This window comes from Rattus norvegicus, chromosome 9, assembly GCF_021556685.1.
Source record: "Rattus norvegicus strain SHRSP/BbbUtx chromosome 9, alternate assembly SHRSP_T2T, whole genome shotgun sequence".
Lineage (NCBI taxonomy): Eukaryota > Metazoa > Chordata > Mammalia > Rodentia > Muridae > Rattus > Rattus norvegicus.
The window spans coordinates 87,824,673-87,843,471 of NC_141542.1; the positions used below are offsets into that span (position 1 = coordinate 87,824,673).

General features: G+C 41.4%; 1 protein-coding gene across 5 annotated transcripts in view; it reads right to left on the reverse strand.

The window, feature by feature from the left end:
* Bard1 (BRCA1 associated RING domain 1) overlaps positions 1-18,273 on the reverse strand; it is a 67,288-nt gene extending 49,015 nt beyond the window's left edge. For 3 of the 5 annotated variants that reach the window (XM_087567533.1, XM_087567532.1, XM_087567531.1), the window contains exons 1-3: positions 17,968-18,268; positions 4,763-4,819; positions 3,458-3,606 (exon numbers count right to left, since the gene is read on the reverse strand). In XM_087567533.1, coding sequence (XP_087423659.1) covers positions 3,458-3,606; positions 4,763-4,819; positions 17,968-18,107 — 346 coding nt within the window. In that variant the 5' untranslated portion in view covers positions 18,108-18,268. 5 annotated transcript variants of the gene reach the window in all.
* Positions 18,274-18,799: the final 526 nt, after the last annotated feature.

The following is an 18,799-nucleotide window of genomic DNA, read 5'->3' on the forward strand; positions in this document are numbered from 1 at the left end:
ATTATACAGTTTATAGTAAATGCAAGTAACAAGGTTCACTTGGAAGATAAATTATGTACTACACGTTTTGTTTAAAGATAGAGAAACTGTGAAAGCTGCTAATCCTCCACTTGGTTCATTCTTCTTCATGTGAGCATTTAACAGTTACATCACTTGGAGTTAGTCAGGCTTCAGGAATCACTCAGTCTCCTGTCCTTATCTTAATTAAGGTGAGATCATTTTCTTACTACAAGGAAGAGCAACCCTCACTTGTTCCCAGTTTCTGGTTCCTTCTACTGATAAAACATTTCACCTTCTGTGACTTAAATTTGGTTTTAGAAGTTCACACTAAACCAATACAGGCCCTCATTACATGTGCTAAATATACTATAAAGAAACAAAGGGAGCTACCACAGGGAGGAAAAACTGAAAAGCCAAACACCCTTCAGAGCTGGCTTGCTTTGACAAGACTTTAGAAGGAAAACTGATAGAAGGAAAAAAAAGAAAAAACAAAAAAAAAAAAACTTATACCAGGAAAAGAGGTATCTGAGTAAATACACTCAATAAATTTCTCTAACATTTCTGTGATCTCCTATCAAGGTAACAAGGCCCATTGCCAGTTTTACTTTCTTCGTTTAGATTATGCATGCGTGTGCGTGTGTGTGCTGTGTGCTGAGTGGTGAGTGTGTTTGTAAGTGCTCACACCTGTGCATGCACGAAAGGTCAAATGGTTAGAGGAGGCTGCCAGCCTCGCAGAGCTGCAGTCGCAGGTGTGAGCAGCTCGGCTTGTGGCGCAGGTGCTGGGATCTGAACTCCAGGCCCACACTTCATATTTTTATACAACTTAATTTAACAAACAACCCCCACCCCCAAAAATGTTCAAAAATAGGGAAACAGTAAGAACATATTCTAAAAGGGCTCCTACCCTGAATCTTGTTTGAAATTTAGTTTTTCCTCTGTCTACAAAATTCGAAATCATACTATGATTCAAACGCCCTCCATTCACTATAGTAAATTTTTAGTCTTATTCCTAGCGAGCCATAACGGATGGGAATTAGCTTACAAAGGTTACTCCACCCTCCTCCTACTTTATCACTATTAAAGGTGTCAAACTATTTATTTATGCATGAAACTGAATTTCCTTCTACTTCTTAAATCCGTATGCTGAAATCATAACTAATACCTGGTAGCCCAAAAGTAATCTTAATTAAAGTCTACGTTAGACAGCCTCCTGCAAGCTGAAGCTGCACTGGTGTGGGCCCCTCATGTAACATGAGGACACAAGGTGAATGTGAGCAAAGACGGGCCAGATCTCCCAGAGGACTCTCCTGAAGCTCAAACCTCACGCCTCCAGAACTGAGGCAGGTTCTTGGACTTGAGCAGCCTAGTTTGTCACCCTCTGTTACAGCATCTGAGGTGACTCAGCACACTATTCCACAGGGACTGGAGAAGAGGCAAGTTAAAGAATTATGACAATCTCAAAAGTAGACCCCATATTTCAGTGTTTAGCCAATAATCTTAACAGTCAGACATACCTGTAAGAATCAAATGAAAGCAACTTTCAGAGATGTATTGTTCGTACTGTACAAATAATTCAAGGGGCTCCTTGATTCTTTCCTATTCCCAACTCTGACACTGCCAACCACTCATGGACCTTGACCAGGAATCACTGTCAACTTAGAGTCTGCATGCGGGGTACACAGGCTGATTAGATCATACACACAATTCTTTCAACCACCAAAGACACACCATCAGACACTGCTCTTAAGGGACAAAAGCATTCAGCTAAACTGATGATATTTTTCTCCCCAAGGCATCTTTTTCTTTCTTAGGATTTAATTTTATACCTATGTTTACCTGCACATGACTACAGGTGCCCACGAAAGCCAGGAGCTGGAAGTGCCAACTGCCTGACCTCAGCACTAGGAAATGGAACACAAGACCTTGCCAGAGTGGTAAGAGCTCTTACCCTGCTGAGCTGCCTCTGGGCTCCCAATACAGTCTTCTTTATAATTTTTTCACAATTGTATTATACTTTTTTATTTCTTAAAGTGATAATTATATCATTTACCCATTTCTCTTTCCTCCCTCCAACCCCTGCTAATTACCCTCCCACCCGGCTTTCTTTCATATTCACAGCCTTTTTTTTTTGTTACACAACAGACACACACACAGAGTTGTTATACATATATAAGGTATCTACATATATATGATATGTGTGTGTATATATATATAATATATATATTCATATTTACATATCTATCATAGTTGCCTAAACAAGACCCTAACCATCACCAGACATGCTAGCACAAAAGGGGAAAATAAAGTTCATGAGCTTCAGCCATGAATAAAGAACTACAGGAAACTAAGAATACTGGGAACTGGAGAAGTGTCCCCCAAGTGGTTATCCGATACCAAGTAGTCAGTTATGAGATCAATGCATTTTTGAGACTTAAAACCACAATACTTTTTAAAGCAAGTCCTTTACAAAATACATGTACATACCTGTATTCCATAAATCACAATGCTAGTATAACTTATTTTACCATTAAAAATGGGACTAGCACAAAGATCAGATAACTCAAAGTAAACACAGGTTAACTATGACTTACATTCTTAAAAATACAACCAGTGTCAAAAATACTTAAAAACATTTGCCTTTTTAATTTTTGTTCAATCAACTTTACCAGTAGCCGACAGTTACAATACTGCATCAGAATCCAAAGACAAAAGACTTAAAAACACAAAGCCAACAAATTTACATTGCCAGTATCAATTTATCATGGCATCCTGCCAGACAGGGTCTCCTATAAACACATGCTAAAATAATATGATTTGGTCAATGAAAAGACAACTCCAACATCCAATTATGAAAATTCAAAACACTTTACTTTCTTTTCACAGCCAATTAGTTCTCAGCAGAAAGCATAATGCAAGGATATATAGTTAATACACAGAGTCTAAGAACAATTTGAAAAACATTAACCCCCATTTAAATAGAAAAGAAAATGTGTTAGATTTTTGCTCTTTCAAAATGTATACCTAATTAATTCAGCCTAGAAAGTGATCCTTGCGAGAGTACTGCATTCTATCTTCTAACAGTGTGCCAAAGTGAATTAAGCACTGTTAAAATAAAATCACTATAGTATCTATAGTCTACAGAAATTATCTCTAGTATAGAAAGCAGCCAGTGTAAAGTCCCGAGCCTCTCTGGACTGACATCAAGAAATGAACTCTGCTTCTCTTGCTTCTTATATTAACTACACATAAAACTGCAGGCACGAGCAGTTAACTCCTCTGGACCTCAGTACCTCATCTCTAAAGTTTACACCTAATTATCTCATTTCTCAAAATGACTTTTAAAAACTACTAATCTTGAAATGTGAACTATATCATTCACAATTCTTTTTAAATCCTTTATGTGCTGAGTATCAGCATTAATTTGTCTTTAACAAAACAATGAACGAATATCACTCACCTGAACCTTTATTGTCATGTAGCAAATTTTGAAGCTTACTATAAAGCTGGATCATGCTGTCCAACTGTCTGTTTATCTTGAGGTCTAGGATCCAGGCTGGGGTATGACACACTGGGCATCCTGATCCAACACAGTCGCTTATACAACCACTTAAAAAAAGTAAAAGAAAATTCAGCAGAATCTGAGCTCCAAACACTAAGGAGCATGAACAGTAGGAAAACATAGGTTGTTTTACACAGAATGGCAAAACAGTGTGCTCTGATAATATGATATATGATATGCACATATATGCAAGATCTCTGCTCAATTTCCTATATAAAAACATTATTTAGCAAGACAATTTGCCTATTTTTTCCCAACTAACAAATCAATGGCACCTGAAAGCATAAGGAGATAGAGGTGTGGATAAACATAGTCTCAGCATAAAGGAACATGGACCAGAAACCTCTAAATTAAATCCTTCTCCCTGTTATATACAGGGTAATCTCAAATGAGTGCTTTAGAGCCTGTGACAGGAACATACAATATTACAAGTGTCCCTGACAGACGTACTTGGTCCTCAACTAAGTAGTGCTATTTGGGTGGAACTTTAGGAAGGCGGCCCAGCTAGAAAAATCACTACAAATAGGCCTTTGAAGGTTATGCCTAGTGCCAAATCCCTGTTCTCTGTCCCAAGTCCTTTGAAGGATGAACACTTCCTGCCCTTGGCTTATTACCCTGACACCAAGAAGCAAAATTAGTGTTCAAGCATCAAATTCACCAAAGCCCACCACTGTAACTGAAGCTTGTGAAATTCTGAGGTCTTCTATCACAGCGACCAAAAGGGTGACTAACATACACCCATCAACTCTTTAAATCAAATATTGTCACAACCATGGAAAACCTCACTAATGGACCACAAGAAACTAGCTGGAAACAGATCCTCCCTCATAGTCTTCTGGAGGAACAAACTCTGTCAACACGTATCAGAACTTGACCTCCTGGCCTTCTAATCTATAACAATAAATGACTACTCTTTTAAGTCACTCATGGTTGGAAATTTAAGAATTAGACTTCTATAAATTTTGAAAGACTATTAGCTCAGTCATTCAAACCAGATTTAAGAGGTCACATCTGAATTATGTCAAAGGCATTATTCCTTTTCCAAAATCTTAGCAGAGCTACTGCTTACTAAGCTCTACAACTCTGGACATTACCTCCGAGCTTTATTTCTTACTCCTAAACAGAAAGAGGAATAAAGACCAACTCAAGATAACGTACAAACAGCACAATTACGTCAGTGTCCGTCAAGCTCTTACAACTCACCTACAGAAGATGTGCTCGCATCCTCCTAGGCACACGGGCTCCCTCAGAATATTAGCACTGATTGAACAAAGGAGGAGTCAAGCATAAGTCATTTGTAAGATATTTCATGCCCAGTATTTTACAAATGCAAGACCTGACACTACCCGTTTCTCTCTTTATCAAACCAGAAAATATTAAGTGTACTTTTATTCCAAAGACTTTGACTCTGCTGACTATACAGCCCATGGACATACTTGTTGAATTCAAATAGAAATTCTCAGCACACGTTTTAGCCCCTTTTATCATTTATTTGTTGGGAGGTTAGAGAAAAGAAAAAGTGTTCGAGCACCTCCAAACTTCTTCTTTCAATGGCTAAGGTATACTTTTCCTGAGTGACTTGAAATGAGACTCATGAATCTGAAAATGTGGTATGTCATCCAAATGAGAAGAGAATTTCTCAGAGTGAGAGGGGTGCCTAACTATAGAGAATGTTGGAACACCCTTGTGTTCCAGAACTGCCCCAAAAACCTAGGATATCAGGACATCTTGACCAGAACCCATGGATTCATGGATTCCCATTTAAAAACAAAAAGCCAAGCAAACATTGTTTCTTGCTATTAAGAAGCCATCTACCTCTTACATTAGTTTTGACCAAATATGACCATTCCTTCGATACATAGCTAATTGAAGGTCTTGTTCTTTAATCAACTGTAGACACAAATCAAGCTGGCAGTCTGCAGACTAAAGGAGATCCAATAAGCAGAAACAGAAGCTCCCTGGTGCTGTCTGTCAGAACACTTGCTACCCCTGCAAGTCCTGTAAAGCATGGGCCCTTACTAATATAATATCCATGCATTAGTCCTGACACTCAGAGGGGTACTGAATCAAGAGCACAGCACACAAGTAAAGCCTTCAAAGGGTGAACACTTCCTGCGCTTGGCTTATTATACCAACCCCAGCACCTGTAGGTGTTTACACCATTATTATCCAATTATCCCCGCACACAAACCACATATCAGTAAACCACAGTTCTCCACATTTCTGGCAAGATCAAAAATTTCCACAGTGCACATTTTAGTGGGTATGAACATTAAAGTAAAAGTAAGCTTCCAGGAAGAGGCTGAGAAGAGAGTACCCAACCCTGTTATTCTCGAGCTATTAAAAATACTGCTCGTGGACATTACAAAACCCATCACTTTCAAAAACTCACAAAAACCTCTTTTTTTTTTTTTTTTGACCATACTACATGGGATAAATTGACAAAATATAAGTTGGTGACTCTGGCAATGTGATGACTGTAAACAATATTTGTGTGGCTCCTATAGTTTTTATTCATGGTAATAGTTCAAGCCTAACCTCTTCCTTCATAACTAAGAACTAAATATGAACCTCTTATACCTTTCTGTGTATCTCCTGTTGCAACATCCTGGCCAAACCCAACTGCTCTCCACCTAGAGTGAATACTGACCATCCTTTTAGTTCCTAGGACTCCCTGTTCAGCCCAGACTGCAGGCTTAATGGCTAAGAGTCACCTTTACTGCTGAGTTCCTAAGACACTCATGAATGGAAGTTCACAATGCTACACAGTCCCTGGAGCTTCCTGCTGTGTTTGTCCAGGCTCTGGATCCCACAGTACAGACAGAAGAAAGGCTGACATGGCAGTGCACTCCTAATTCCCCTCCACTCAGAAAGCAGAAGCAGAAGGGTCCTAAGTTTAAGGACATCCTGCCCTACATAATGAGTCCAGGCCACCTTGGCCTACACAAAGAAGACTATCCAAAATAGGAAAGGGAGAAAAGAAATGTCTTTAAAGAACAGTATTTCTCCACCTCTGTCTCTCAACGATGATGAAATAAACTGCTAAGCAGTGGCTACATGGTTATTCAAGGCTCCCCGTGCTCCTAATCACCTCAAATGGTGTGAACTGGTCATCCTCTAGACCACTGGCTACCGGTTCCATAGCCTCACCCCTTCCTCCAACTCAGAAGCCCTCCCTCAGCTGTTCTTCATCCTGAGATGCTCTGCTGTCAAGCTTCCACATCTCCCTGCTTAAAGTCTGTGACCCTCATCATCTGACTCTCCTTCCTGTCACTCAAATGATGTAGGCATGCCAGGTAGGAAAAAAATAAAACAAAAAACACTGCATTTGACCTGGCACCCATTCTACCATCTCCCCCACCTCAACTAAGTGCTCTCTAGAAAGTCTCGTCCTTGAAGGTCTCCTGAGTGCTTTGGCTCTTCCTCCTCTCTGACATCTCTGTGAGTGCACACTGACCTCATCTTCTTCCTGAGGCCTCCCCTTCCAGTGAGTCTTAACTTTCTTACAGAGCCTCTACCTGGCTCCCTCACCTCCGACTCTCCATATCAGCATGTCTCCACACTGCAGTCAGTCCACAGTCTGCTGGCTGTCTGTGGTACCGTGGAGTTCAATGTCTAAAATCTGTTCCTAAAACTCTTATTTCCCTCCAAAGAGATCTTATATAAGTTATCCTAAGATAATGTTGAAAGCTCTTTATAGTTCCTCCTCTTCACCCTAGCAATGATACGCTATCATGTAATTAGCAGCATAACATTGATGAGTAGACCTTATCTATTCAGTGGACTAGACTGGATTTCTTAAGGTTATTAACAGATGAGAAAAGATGTGGGAAATGTCAGTGAGTTCTGTGTGGGTTCTGAGGAAAGGAGCAGTGAGCAGAGTGTGATGGCCAAGTGGAAAGAAGGCATGGCCAACTTCAAGGGATGATACAAGGCAGATCCTGTAGGGGTGGAGTTCATCTGTGTCAGAGACAGACTTCAGGGAAGGGCCAGCCTCTGGTTAAGAGATATCAAGAATGAAAGAACTTTATCTTACAACTAAGTGATACTAACCAAAATCTTAAATGAACCCAACTTTAACCAAATTATTTCACCTTCAGCAATTTCTGTTGGGTTACTTGTAAATAATGAAATGTCAAAACCCCAAACAGCCTCTAGGTAAGCTTTTAAAAGCTTCCAGAAGTTAAGAAACAACACATTAAACCCACACAAGATCAAGACAGCCAAAGTACAGAGGAGGAAGTGATCTCCAGGCCTCGGGCCTGACTAAGAGAGTTGCCTAAGGAGACAATCATTTGAGGGGATGGCCACTGGTAGGTTTCCAGTGCTCCAATGGGTGGCCCACCACCATTCACATAAGGCAACACTAATGGAATTCAGTTAAAAGAAAAAGCAATCAAAGGCAATGTTGGGAGCAGAGTGGATTGGGACAATATGGGAGGAACTGCAGGGGATAACTATGATCATATTTCATTGTATACATGTCTGAAATCCTCAAAATTAAAGAAAAATGTTTAAAAAGTAAGCCAGTTTTGCTGCCATAAAGACCCCTGGATGCAGCTATTTGAAATTTTCAAAAAATGAAAAGGAAATACAATTAAAATGTCACATATATCGTTTAAAAAGAAATCAGCACGTAGGACTTTTCAAAGGTTATAAGAGATGAGACAAGAATGGAATGTGGACTTAATTAATAATGGAAAATTACTTTGTACTTTGAATGTACTAGTAACCTTCTACAGTACAAGGTTAATAGAAAATAAGAAAATTCAGCTTTAAGGGTAAGTAAGGAAAAGGCATCTAAACTAAAACAATCAAGAAATGAGGATATGCTGTGTAGGAGGTAAAAAGTCAGTGGAACCCAAGCTACAGACCACACCTCAGGAGTGATGAGAGATGAAGAATGTATCCACCACAGCCTTTGCCTTTGTCAACTATGCTCAAAAATAAGCGTTTAAAGTCATGGTAAAAATACTCATTCCAGCACAGGTTGTTACTGCAGAAGACCACAAGGAATTAAACCTTTACCAGGAAGGTCAGGGCTATGCCATGTCATAGCTACTTCATGTACAGCATCCTCTCAGATGAAGGAGTAACAGACAATCTCTTAAAAACTACACACAAAAACGTGATCATCATGAGTTACCAGTCAAAATTCAGACTCATCTGACTCACCCTTTCAGGGGTATTATTTTAAAGTAAATATTTCTACCATCGTGGTGCCCTTCAGAATCTGGTAACAGTAAAGTCTCGCAGTGTGACGCTTCGTGTTGCTTCTCAGCAGAGCTCTGCTATGGTTGGGCCAGTGTCTGACAATTCCTACTTAGCCTCCATCTAGCTCCGGCCCCACAGCTTTGCCTGGCCTGCTCTCCAAGCCTACACCATACTTCCTTCTCCACAGTAAATACCTGACATGCTTTCCACACTGCCCAAACACTAGACACACAGAGAACATATGAACAATGGCACCACCAAACAAATACGCAGAGGACTTCTTGGATTTGGGTTCCATCCCAAGACTCAATGCAATTACCATGCCATGAAGGACACTAAGCTGTCTCATTCTTTCCTAAGGGGCTTAGAATCAAGTGGGGGTATTAGATAAACTGTTAAGGCCTGGGTAAAATATTAAGGCCTAAATGGAATGTTAAGGCCTACATAAAATGGTAATGCCTAGGTAATTGTTCCCTGACTAGCCTGCCATGTTGTTCTATTACTAATATTATAACTTTCTCATATGCTGTTTTTGTCATTACTAGGAAACTTGCCCAAGTGGATTACATAGTCTGTTATGTTCTGTGCCCTTGGAAACCAATCACAATAGAATTCAGTAAAACTGCTTTGTACAGTTACCCACAATAAGCTTAGACCCAAACCAACCACCCAGCATACTTCCTGCACCTGGAAATAATCTTTATGGTATAAAATGTCCCTGGGATGGACCCCAACATAAGAGAGACACCTGCACCGATATAAGAAACTATTTGGTAAATTAAAGTTTGGTAAGACCTCCCTGGGAACTGACATCCTACTTGGCAGAAAAAGACAGGAGCATGGGTAACTGACTTCCTGGTTAGCAAATTAAGACATGAATGTTTGACAAGTGCCATCCTAGTAGATAAGATAAGAATATTAAACAAAGCAAGTCCCCTGCCACAATTGAATGGCCTAACCAATGGGAGCAGGATAAATGTACAACAAAGACATTTTCCTAAGGAAATCCCTATCCCTAAATCCTGACTAGTGAAATAACTTGGCTCAGACTTAAAAATCCTATAGAACCTTAACTCAATTCCTGAATCTGGACCACGGCCCTGATTCATCAGTCCTAGGGCATACACTCGATCAACCATTGCTGTCTGACTGAGAACGGTGTTCATGTTTCATGTGGTTTGTAAGGCAATTCCTGCACCCCAACATAAGCAAACTGACATAGGACTTAAGGAAGATATAAGATGTTCTATGTTCCAAGGAGCAGTGATAACATCTAGTTAGAGCTCTGGAATTTAATGCTGAAAACAAATACTTTGTATTTTACCTGCCAGATTCTCATTTCCTTCCACATGAGACTTAAAAATTGTTCTGAGTTCCCTGATGGCTTTTATCCACCTAGCATCGATGGCAATGACCCTTAGTGGATGAAGCAAATAAAGGACTGTGCGAAACTTCACTTATATTAGTATGTATAATCTACCCTTACATTTTCTGTATAAAGGATTTGCAAAGAACAGTGCATTATAACTTAGAAACAAACTGAACAGTGAAAACAAGCAATTCTAAAACAATCTTACTTAGTCAGGGCTTCTATTACCACGACAAAAACACCATAATCAAAACACAAGCTGTGGAGGAAAGGGTTTCCTCTGCGTACACTTCCACATTGCTGTTCATCACCAAAAAAGTTAGAACATGAAAATAGGGCAGGACGCTAGAGGTAGGAGCTGATGCATGGAAGGATGCTACTTACTGGCTTGCTCTCCATGGCTTACTCAGCCTGCTTTCTTATAGAACCTAGGACCACCAGCCCAGGTTGCACCACCACAATGAACTTGGCCCTCCCCATCAGTCACTAAGAAAATAAATGTCTTACAGTCAATTTTTTTAAGGTGTGTGTGTGTGTGTGTGTGTGTGTGTGTGTGTGTGTGTGATATGTTTTTGCATGTTGCCTGCATGATAAAAGAGGACATTAGATCCCATTACAGATGGTTGTGAGCCACCATGTAGTTGCTGGGAATTCAACTCAGGACCTCAGGAAGAACAGTCAGTGCTCTTAACCTCTGAGCCATCTCTCTAGCCTTGTAGCCAGATCCAGATCATATAAAGACATTTCCTCAATTGATGTTCTCGCTCCTTTCAGATAATTCTAGTTTGTCAACTTGAAACAAAACTAGCCAGCACACCTACTGACAACATTTTCTTTACAAAGGAAAACTGAATTCAATTGAGATTATACTAATGAAGCAGAAGTATTTAACTGAATGGCTCTCCTAAACTCCCATGAGGTACCAACTGCTAGTTAATATTAGATGGAACAAGGACTCCAGTGCTCTTACATTGTACGGTATTCTCAAGGTATTTTTAAGTTACAGATCAGTGTGTTTAACATGAAATTGTACAAACTTCCCAAGCTAATTAAGCACCCTGTTACACTTCCCTTTTCAAGAATGAGAGAAAAGGTAAATAAGTAATACCTTATTCTTTTGGTTTGGGCTTTGTGTTTGGGGGAATGGGTGTTGTGTGCACGCATGCATGCAACATTTTTACTATATATTTCAGGCTAATAACAACTCATAATATTCTTGCTTCTACCAAGGGCTGTGATCACAGACATGAACCATCATGCCCAACTAAGCATATTATCTTTGTGACTATTTTTATTCGAAAGAGATTTTACTTCTCACATAATATGTCTGATTATGGTTTCCCCTCCCTCTACTCCTCCCAGTTCTTCCCACCTTTCTTTTCATCCAGATTCACCCCCTTTCTGTCTCTCATTAGAGACAGTCTCTCATTAGAGATAAACAGGCTTTTAAGGAATAATAAAGTAAGCTAAAACTAACATGTAGGAATAGGATTAAAAAAAAAAAAAACAGAAAGAAAAGAACCCAAGAAAGGGCACAAGGTACAGATTCAGATGAAGAGACCACTTGCTTGCACCCAGAAATCCTATAACAAAAACACTAAACTGGAAGCCATAGGATACACCTGAAGGACCTGGTGCAGACCAGTGCAGGCCCTAGGAATGCTGCTTCTCTAGTCTCTGAGGTCATGACCTTTGCTTGTTTCTTGGTGTCTCCCATCCGCTCTGGCTCTTACCCTCCACTGCCTCTTTTATAGGATTCCCTGATCCCTAAGGGCAGAGAGTTGATGAAGATATCCCACATAGAACAGAGTACCCCAAGGTCTCTACTCTCTGCTATAGTCTAGCTGAGTGGGGTCTGTATTTGCTCCCATCTGCTGTGGGAGGAAGCTGCTCTGATACTTACTGAGCAAGGCACTGATCCCTTCCCCGGCCGGAGTCTCTCTGATTATTTTATATGTCAGATTCACGTAAATCACAAGGGAAAATTTTAAATTTGTATCGAATTGCTTTGTGTCAGCAAATGTCGAATGAGATAATAATTCCAAAAGTAAATGCACAACAGAATTCTAGTAATGACTAATTACAGTAGAGCGTATCCTGGGAGAATCTGCTCTAGAAGCCCCAGTGACTATCTTGTAGATGTGACCAGTGTTGAGTCTGTCTTCTATTCCCTTTCCTCCAAAGTAAACCAGCATCTAAGCAACTGCTGTTCTGGCCTCTTTTAAAGCTTCACCCCTTCCACCTGCCATTCAAAGGCTGAATGTCAAGGCTCACACCTAGGCATTTCTTTCTTCCCTTCTCATTCCTAGAAAGATTTCAGTCACAAGCAAGTAACTCAAATATGTCCCTTGTTATTCGCTAGAGCTTCCTCTGAGCCCAGATGTGCTTACCAGTGATACCTTCACTTGTGGTATAAAAGACAGAATAAAGGCATCCAGCTGTGTTCAGTAGCACACGGGCAAACCTGAACCAGGGAGGCAAGGGAGAAAGAATCTGGGAGTTTGAGACCAACCTGAGCAACATGAGACCCTGTCTTAAATTAAATAAAATAAAAGACATCCCCAGTGTTTGATAAATTTCTGTAGAAGTCACAAGTCCTATATAATAACATCTGCTGGGCCCTCCCCCATAATGGGACTGCATGTATAGTAGTTTTAACTCTGACTCTCAGAAGTCAGACTGACCTACATGTACATCTGCCTTGAGGCCTTAACCACTGTTCAGTATTGGTAATTAACAGTAGAAACCAAGGCAGGATTCTCTTGTGCTCTTGGTGACTTTAAGTAGGTCATCTTAGCATCACCACTTTGAAGCTGGGACCTACTTGACCTCATTTTTTTCATTCATTATTTTAACACTTAGAAACATTATATCTGGCACTGTGGCTAAAAATGTGAGCCTGTCTTTATGAGAACTATACCATAATTGATATAGGCAGACATCAAGCAAAAAAGTGACACATAAATAAATTCCATGAATAAAGAAATTCTACACTGGAGAATATGGACACTAACAACTGTTAATTTTTATTAAAAGCTCTAAACAATGCTAATAATTATGAAGTCTGAATTGGCTTTAAAAGCCAATTCATTTATATTCATCATTTGATAGCTAAAGACATCAGATTTCAAGAAAGCCAGATAAATAGCCCTCCTTAGGAAGTTAACTGTGCTGGTTCTTTTATTTTTATTTATTTTTTTTTTAACTGTCAATGAGAAACAACCTACAGTTACTTGGGTCAAGGGAACTTCAACTGAAAAACTGCCTTATCAGATTGGCTGTGTTAACTGACAATTGACTTAGACAACCCAGGCCACTGTGGCTGCACCCTCCCTAGGTAGCACCCTCCCTAGGCAGTTGGGTCTGGGCTGGGTAAGTAAGACTGCTGAGCTCTGGTTAGAGAGCAGGCAGCATTTCATAATTTCTATTTCAGTTCCTACTTCTAGCTTCCTGTTTTTAGTTCCTGCCCTGGTCTCTCAGTGATAGACCCTGTCCTAGAAGTATAAACTAGAGGAAACCCTTTCATCCCCAAATTGCTTTTGGTTATGATGTTAATCACAGCAACAGGGAAGCAAACTAGAACAATGATTATGTAGACTAAATGGACACTTTGTTTTTAGGCTACTTATCCATCAAGAAGATCTAACTGGTTTTAAGTCTCAGACCATCTAACCAAGTCTCTGTTTATCCTACCATTCTTAGCTTAGTCATTTGCTAATACCACCACCACCACTGTGACCAACGGTTCTATTAATAAAAATGTACCCACATCTCAAAGGTATAACTGCAAAGCCCAATACCTTTGCTCCACCATACAGACCTAGCAAAGTGACTTCTCCGCATCTCCTGGGCCTTCATCATAACTTACCCTGAACTGTGTACCCTTTGTACTCAAAATTGAGCACACATGCCTTACAGGGAGAAAATGCATTGCTGCTACTATGCCTCGGTGATTTCTTGTTCTAATGAATAACCAACCAGTACCACAGCAAACCAGAGGGAGCACTCATCCTACTTAAGGATCACTGGCCTGTAAGAATCACCCCGAAGAGCTGGAACTCCTAAAGAAAGGCAAAAGCGAAATGCCTGGAGTCAGGAAATCGGTGCTTTAAGAACACCCATACCTAACATGGTTGCAAAGGGCAATTTCATTACCACTTAGAAAACAAAGACGTGAACAAAGAGCAGTAGTAACCTGACCCAGGATCTGGGATGCACTGGCAGGCGTCTATCCATTTCCATCCATTTCCTTGTATTTGTATGTTTACCTGCATGCACAGCGGATATGTGTGTGGTATATGCATGAATGGGCACATACAGAGGCCAGAGGCTAATTTAAGAATACAGCCCTCAATCATTTCACCTAAGCTTCTGAGACAATCTTTTACTTAACCTGAGATAACCATTTCAGCCTGACTGCTGACTGGTAAGCCTCTGAGATCTACTGGTTTCCTCTTCCCCCAAAGCACCACACTGGGCTTACAGAGGACACAGCAGCCTCTTACACAGACAATGGGGATGTGAATTCAGATCTTCATGCTGTTTGCTCAAGTGTTTGTACAGCATCCACTTTAACCACCGAGCAACCTTCCCAGGGCCTGGAATCCATGTATACTGCCGTGGGCCCAGCATGCGCAAGGCTGAGGCAGGAGGATCCCAAACTTAAAGCACATACTCATTAAGAATATACATGTGTGTATATATATGCATAATATATATGTGCTTTAAGTTTATATATGTGTATATGTTATCTTTTTAATAGGGATATTTTGAAAAAAAACAACTATCTTCAAAGTTATGATTATTTTTAATCTTCTCTAAAGTGATATAAAAAGCAAATAATAAAGTTAGCATGAAAAGTCTAACCCTCCTCACTCCAAAAATAGTAGTACCTAATTAATTTTAATTCACAAAACAGCATCACAGGACACCTGGAACCACTAACAGGGCAGTTCTTATATGCATTTCCTGCCTCCTTTGGAAACACATTAGTTCTCTGCTTTCTGCCAGCCTCTCAAATAAGGCCTTCCAGCTTCCCTTCACCAATCTTTAAATAGCTTCTATTTGGTTGTGAGGCTTGGCCCTACCGTCAATGTCACATCTGGCCTCTTCAACACATTCACAGCTTCACCTTGAAGCCAGAGTCATGTTAAAAGGTCAGGAAAGGATGCCCTGTAACATAGCCAATCCACTGTGAGAGCAAGCCATGCTTGCTACAAAACAGATCCAGTGTGCTACACAAGACAGGTGGCAGCTGGGAACAGCAGAGAGATGACAGCTGCAAGCCGAAAGCAAGGGTAATCGGGTAATCGGCAGCCTACTGGGGAGAACGCTGAAGCTCAGAGAAAGAACGTACACGACTTCAAATAACATGACACTCTGGGTGCTGACGAGCTGAAGCAAGCAGCCGACTGACCGTCTACCACTGGTAGCTTTCTTCTAACAAGCAGAGGAGAGGCTGAGAGAGCTTGAGAGATGGCAAAATGGGGAAAGAAAAGCATTTCCAATGTGATCTAAATCACTTCCTCTACAATGCAAACCAGTATGTTCAAAGTGTCTTTAAACTTAAATTTCCTTTGTTAAAACTGAGTCTGAGGCTGGCCATGGCACCATACATCTGTAATCCTAGTGCTAAGAACACTACAGCAGGACGCCACTTAATTTAAAGATAACATGGGCACATGCTATGCTCCCTGCTAGCCTAGGCTACATAGCAAGTTGCAGTATCAACAGAATAAGAAAAAAGTTTGGAAAGTTATTGCCTCTGGTCCAAATCAAGCCGAACCAGTCTGCTTTCCCACAGCCCTTTGAACTTAGAACATTTTTATATTTTTGGTTTGGTTTGGTTTGGTTTGGTTTTTGAGACTGGATCTCACTATGTAGTCCTGACAAGCCAGGAATTCAATGTAGGTAGACCAGGCTGGCGAAACTCAGAAAGGCATCTGATTATAAGTGCCTCCAGAGAGCTGAGAGGAAAGACATGAGTCACCCACTCCCAGCCTTTTAACCCTTTTAAAGAAAGGGAAAAAAAAGAGATGATTTATAACTGCAAAACCTAAGTAGTATTTGTTGACACTTCATAGGAAAAAAATCAATTCGAAGTCCTATATGAGATTATATCCTCTAATAGTTAAAATAAGTTCACCTACCAGACATTATAAACTGAAAGAAAAAAAAAGAAAGAAAAACAAAACCACAGAAATTCCATATTCCCTGGTCAACCGGATGCGAGCTATTAAAGTCTGGGCCTAACTACTACTGCCTTCAGGCCCTGGACTCCTATGTAAGCTCACTTAGGTTAAAAGAGTTGGCAGTGGCAAAAAGGGAAACTGGTTGTTTAATTTTAGGACAATCTATAGAGCATTTATATACTTTACCTAGTTAGTCTCTTCCAAATGACTTACTGAGCAGACTACATTCTTTTCACCACACCCTTTTGTTACCATTTTTGGATAATTACCACAGGGAACAACTTACATGTATTTAATTTTTTCCTGTCCCAAAAAACAGAATATTTGGGACCCCTGAGGCAGAGTGATAGAAACATGGTAAGTAGGCTTTGTGCTCACTAATGAGTTCTCCATACTCAGAACAGTGTTTTGGTATGGCATAAGTATTCAATAAATGTTTATTACCAAATTTTAGTATTGGCAAATAAGACACGGATGAGCAAATCATTATTACTGAGGAACAGAGAAAACCGAAGATGTGGCTGGAACCTGAAATGTGCTCTGACACAGTCTAAGTGGAAGGCTGTTTCTATCTGTGAGTCTAACTTTGGTTCAACTAATTAAAGCAGTGATTGGGTCTCAACCTTCTCGGATGCTACAACCCTTTAATGCGGTTCCTCATGCTGTGGTGACCCTCTTTGCTACTTCATAACTGTAATTTTGCTATTAAGCAGGGCCTCAGTTTTTAAGACCATCGGGAATGTGTTTCCCAAGGGTCGCGATCCCCAAGTTGAGAACCGCTGATTTCAAGCGAGGCATCACTGGCTTCAGCTATGCAACTATAAGTAGAATTTCCCATAATGCCTACGCCCAGGAAGATCCATATGCTTTAGAAAACACAGAGCTTAGAACGTCTTCATGCTAACAAAATCGCCACTCTTCTAAGAAGTATAATGCCATTCTTTAAAACATTAAGATTTTGTAAAGAATAATTTAATGTAAGTGCAAAGTTTATTGTCAATTATTTTTAAAAAAAAAAAAAGTTGCAGTTAAGACTGTAATAGCTGAATGCTAAAGACTGAAGGTTCAACTTCCGCTACTTCCAAAGAGAAAAAAGGGAGAAGGGCACTTCCTGGGTAGTATTCGATAAACAGTTACAGGTTAAAAAAAAAGTACCACTCAGGAAGGCATTTTGGACTGAATAAAACCCATGAGAGGACGTATTGGAGGATCGGTGGTACCATCTTTCCATCAAACTATGGGGAAATTGCGATGTCCATCACACTGCCATCCCCAAACTAGCCCTAATTAGGTCCCTACACCCACCCCCCACGCCGAGTCTGCTACTAGAGAAAGGACCAAAAGGTCAGCTTCACTGGGGCTGTTGTGGTCCGCAAACACGGGACCACCTTCCCAGAGCACAGAACTCAACGGCCCTAGAAGCCTCAGGTCCGCCCAGCTCCGAGCGTCACCTTCCGGGCGGGGCCAGCGAGCTGAGCTCTGAGCCACGCCCCCAAGGCAGTTCTCCCGCGAAAATTCGAAAAGTGCCGTTTGAATCCTCTTGGCTGCAGATGACTGGAAAGCCACTCGGAAAACACAGGAATGGGACAGACACGGAGGGGCAGACCAAACCAGGTCGCTAGGCCGGTTCTTACCAGCGGGAGCAGCGCAACAACTTCTCCAGACGGGCAAGCGCCGCACGGCTGTGGGCCCAAAGCCCGTCGGTAGCTGGTTCCATGGCGGGCACGGGAGGAGGCTTGTTCCCGGAGCGGACCCTCGGCGGCCGGTGCGGCATCCCGCGTAGGTGGGGAGGTCAGGTCTGCTTGAGCGCCGCACCCCGCTGGTCACCGCCGAATCCCGCTGAGCGCGGAGTTTCAGAATCCTTGGGTCACCTAGGGCTGGGCAGCGCAAATGCGGTAAAATTCCCAGAGATGGAGGGACGCGGCTTGAAGCCACGCCCTCAAGGTTTGGGGGCGGGGCTTTAGAACGCGGTCAAAGTTCCGGAAATGGAGGGGCAAAGCTTGAGAAGCCACGCCCTCAGGAGTTGTAGGCGGGACTGCGGAAACCAGACTGCCTGAGCGCGGGTTTGAGGAGGCTTCGGTAGAGGTCACGACCTCAAGTACTAGGAGGCCGGACGTAACGCGCTCAAACTTCCTGAGCGGGAAACAGAGCGGCACAGCCTCAAAGCCACGCCTTCAAAGAGGCGGGGCTCCCCATGGTTTTCATCGCTCCCCCCATCCCCCCACAGGCGCCCCAGCCCCAGCGAGCAGAAAATGCTTACTTACCCGGAAGTCCGGTTCTAAAACAGTGGCAAGCTCGCTACTGTTGAACCTGGAAAAGCTTTTCCCAGGACAATAAAAGTACCACCCTTTATATAAGTTAAGTTTTCTTTTTCTCCTTACTGTAGGATATAAAAGCCCGCTAAATACTAGGTTTCAACTTAACTTTAAACTAGCTGTAAATATCCGACCAAGGCCATGTCTTAGA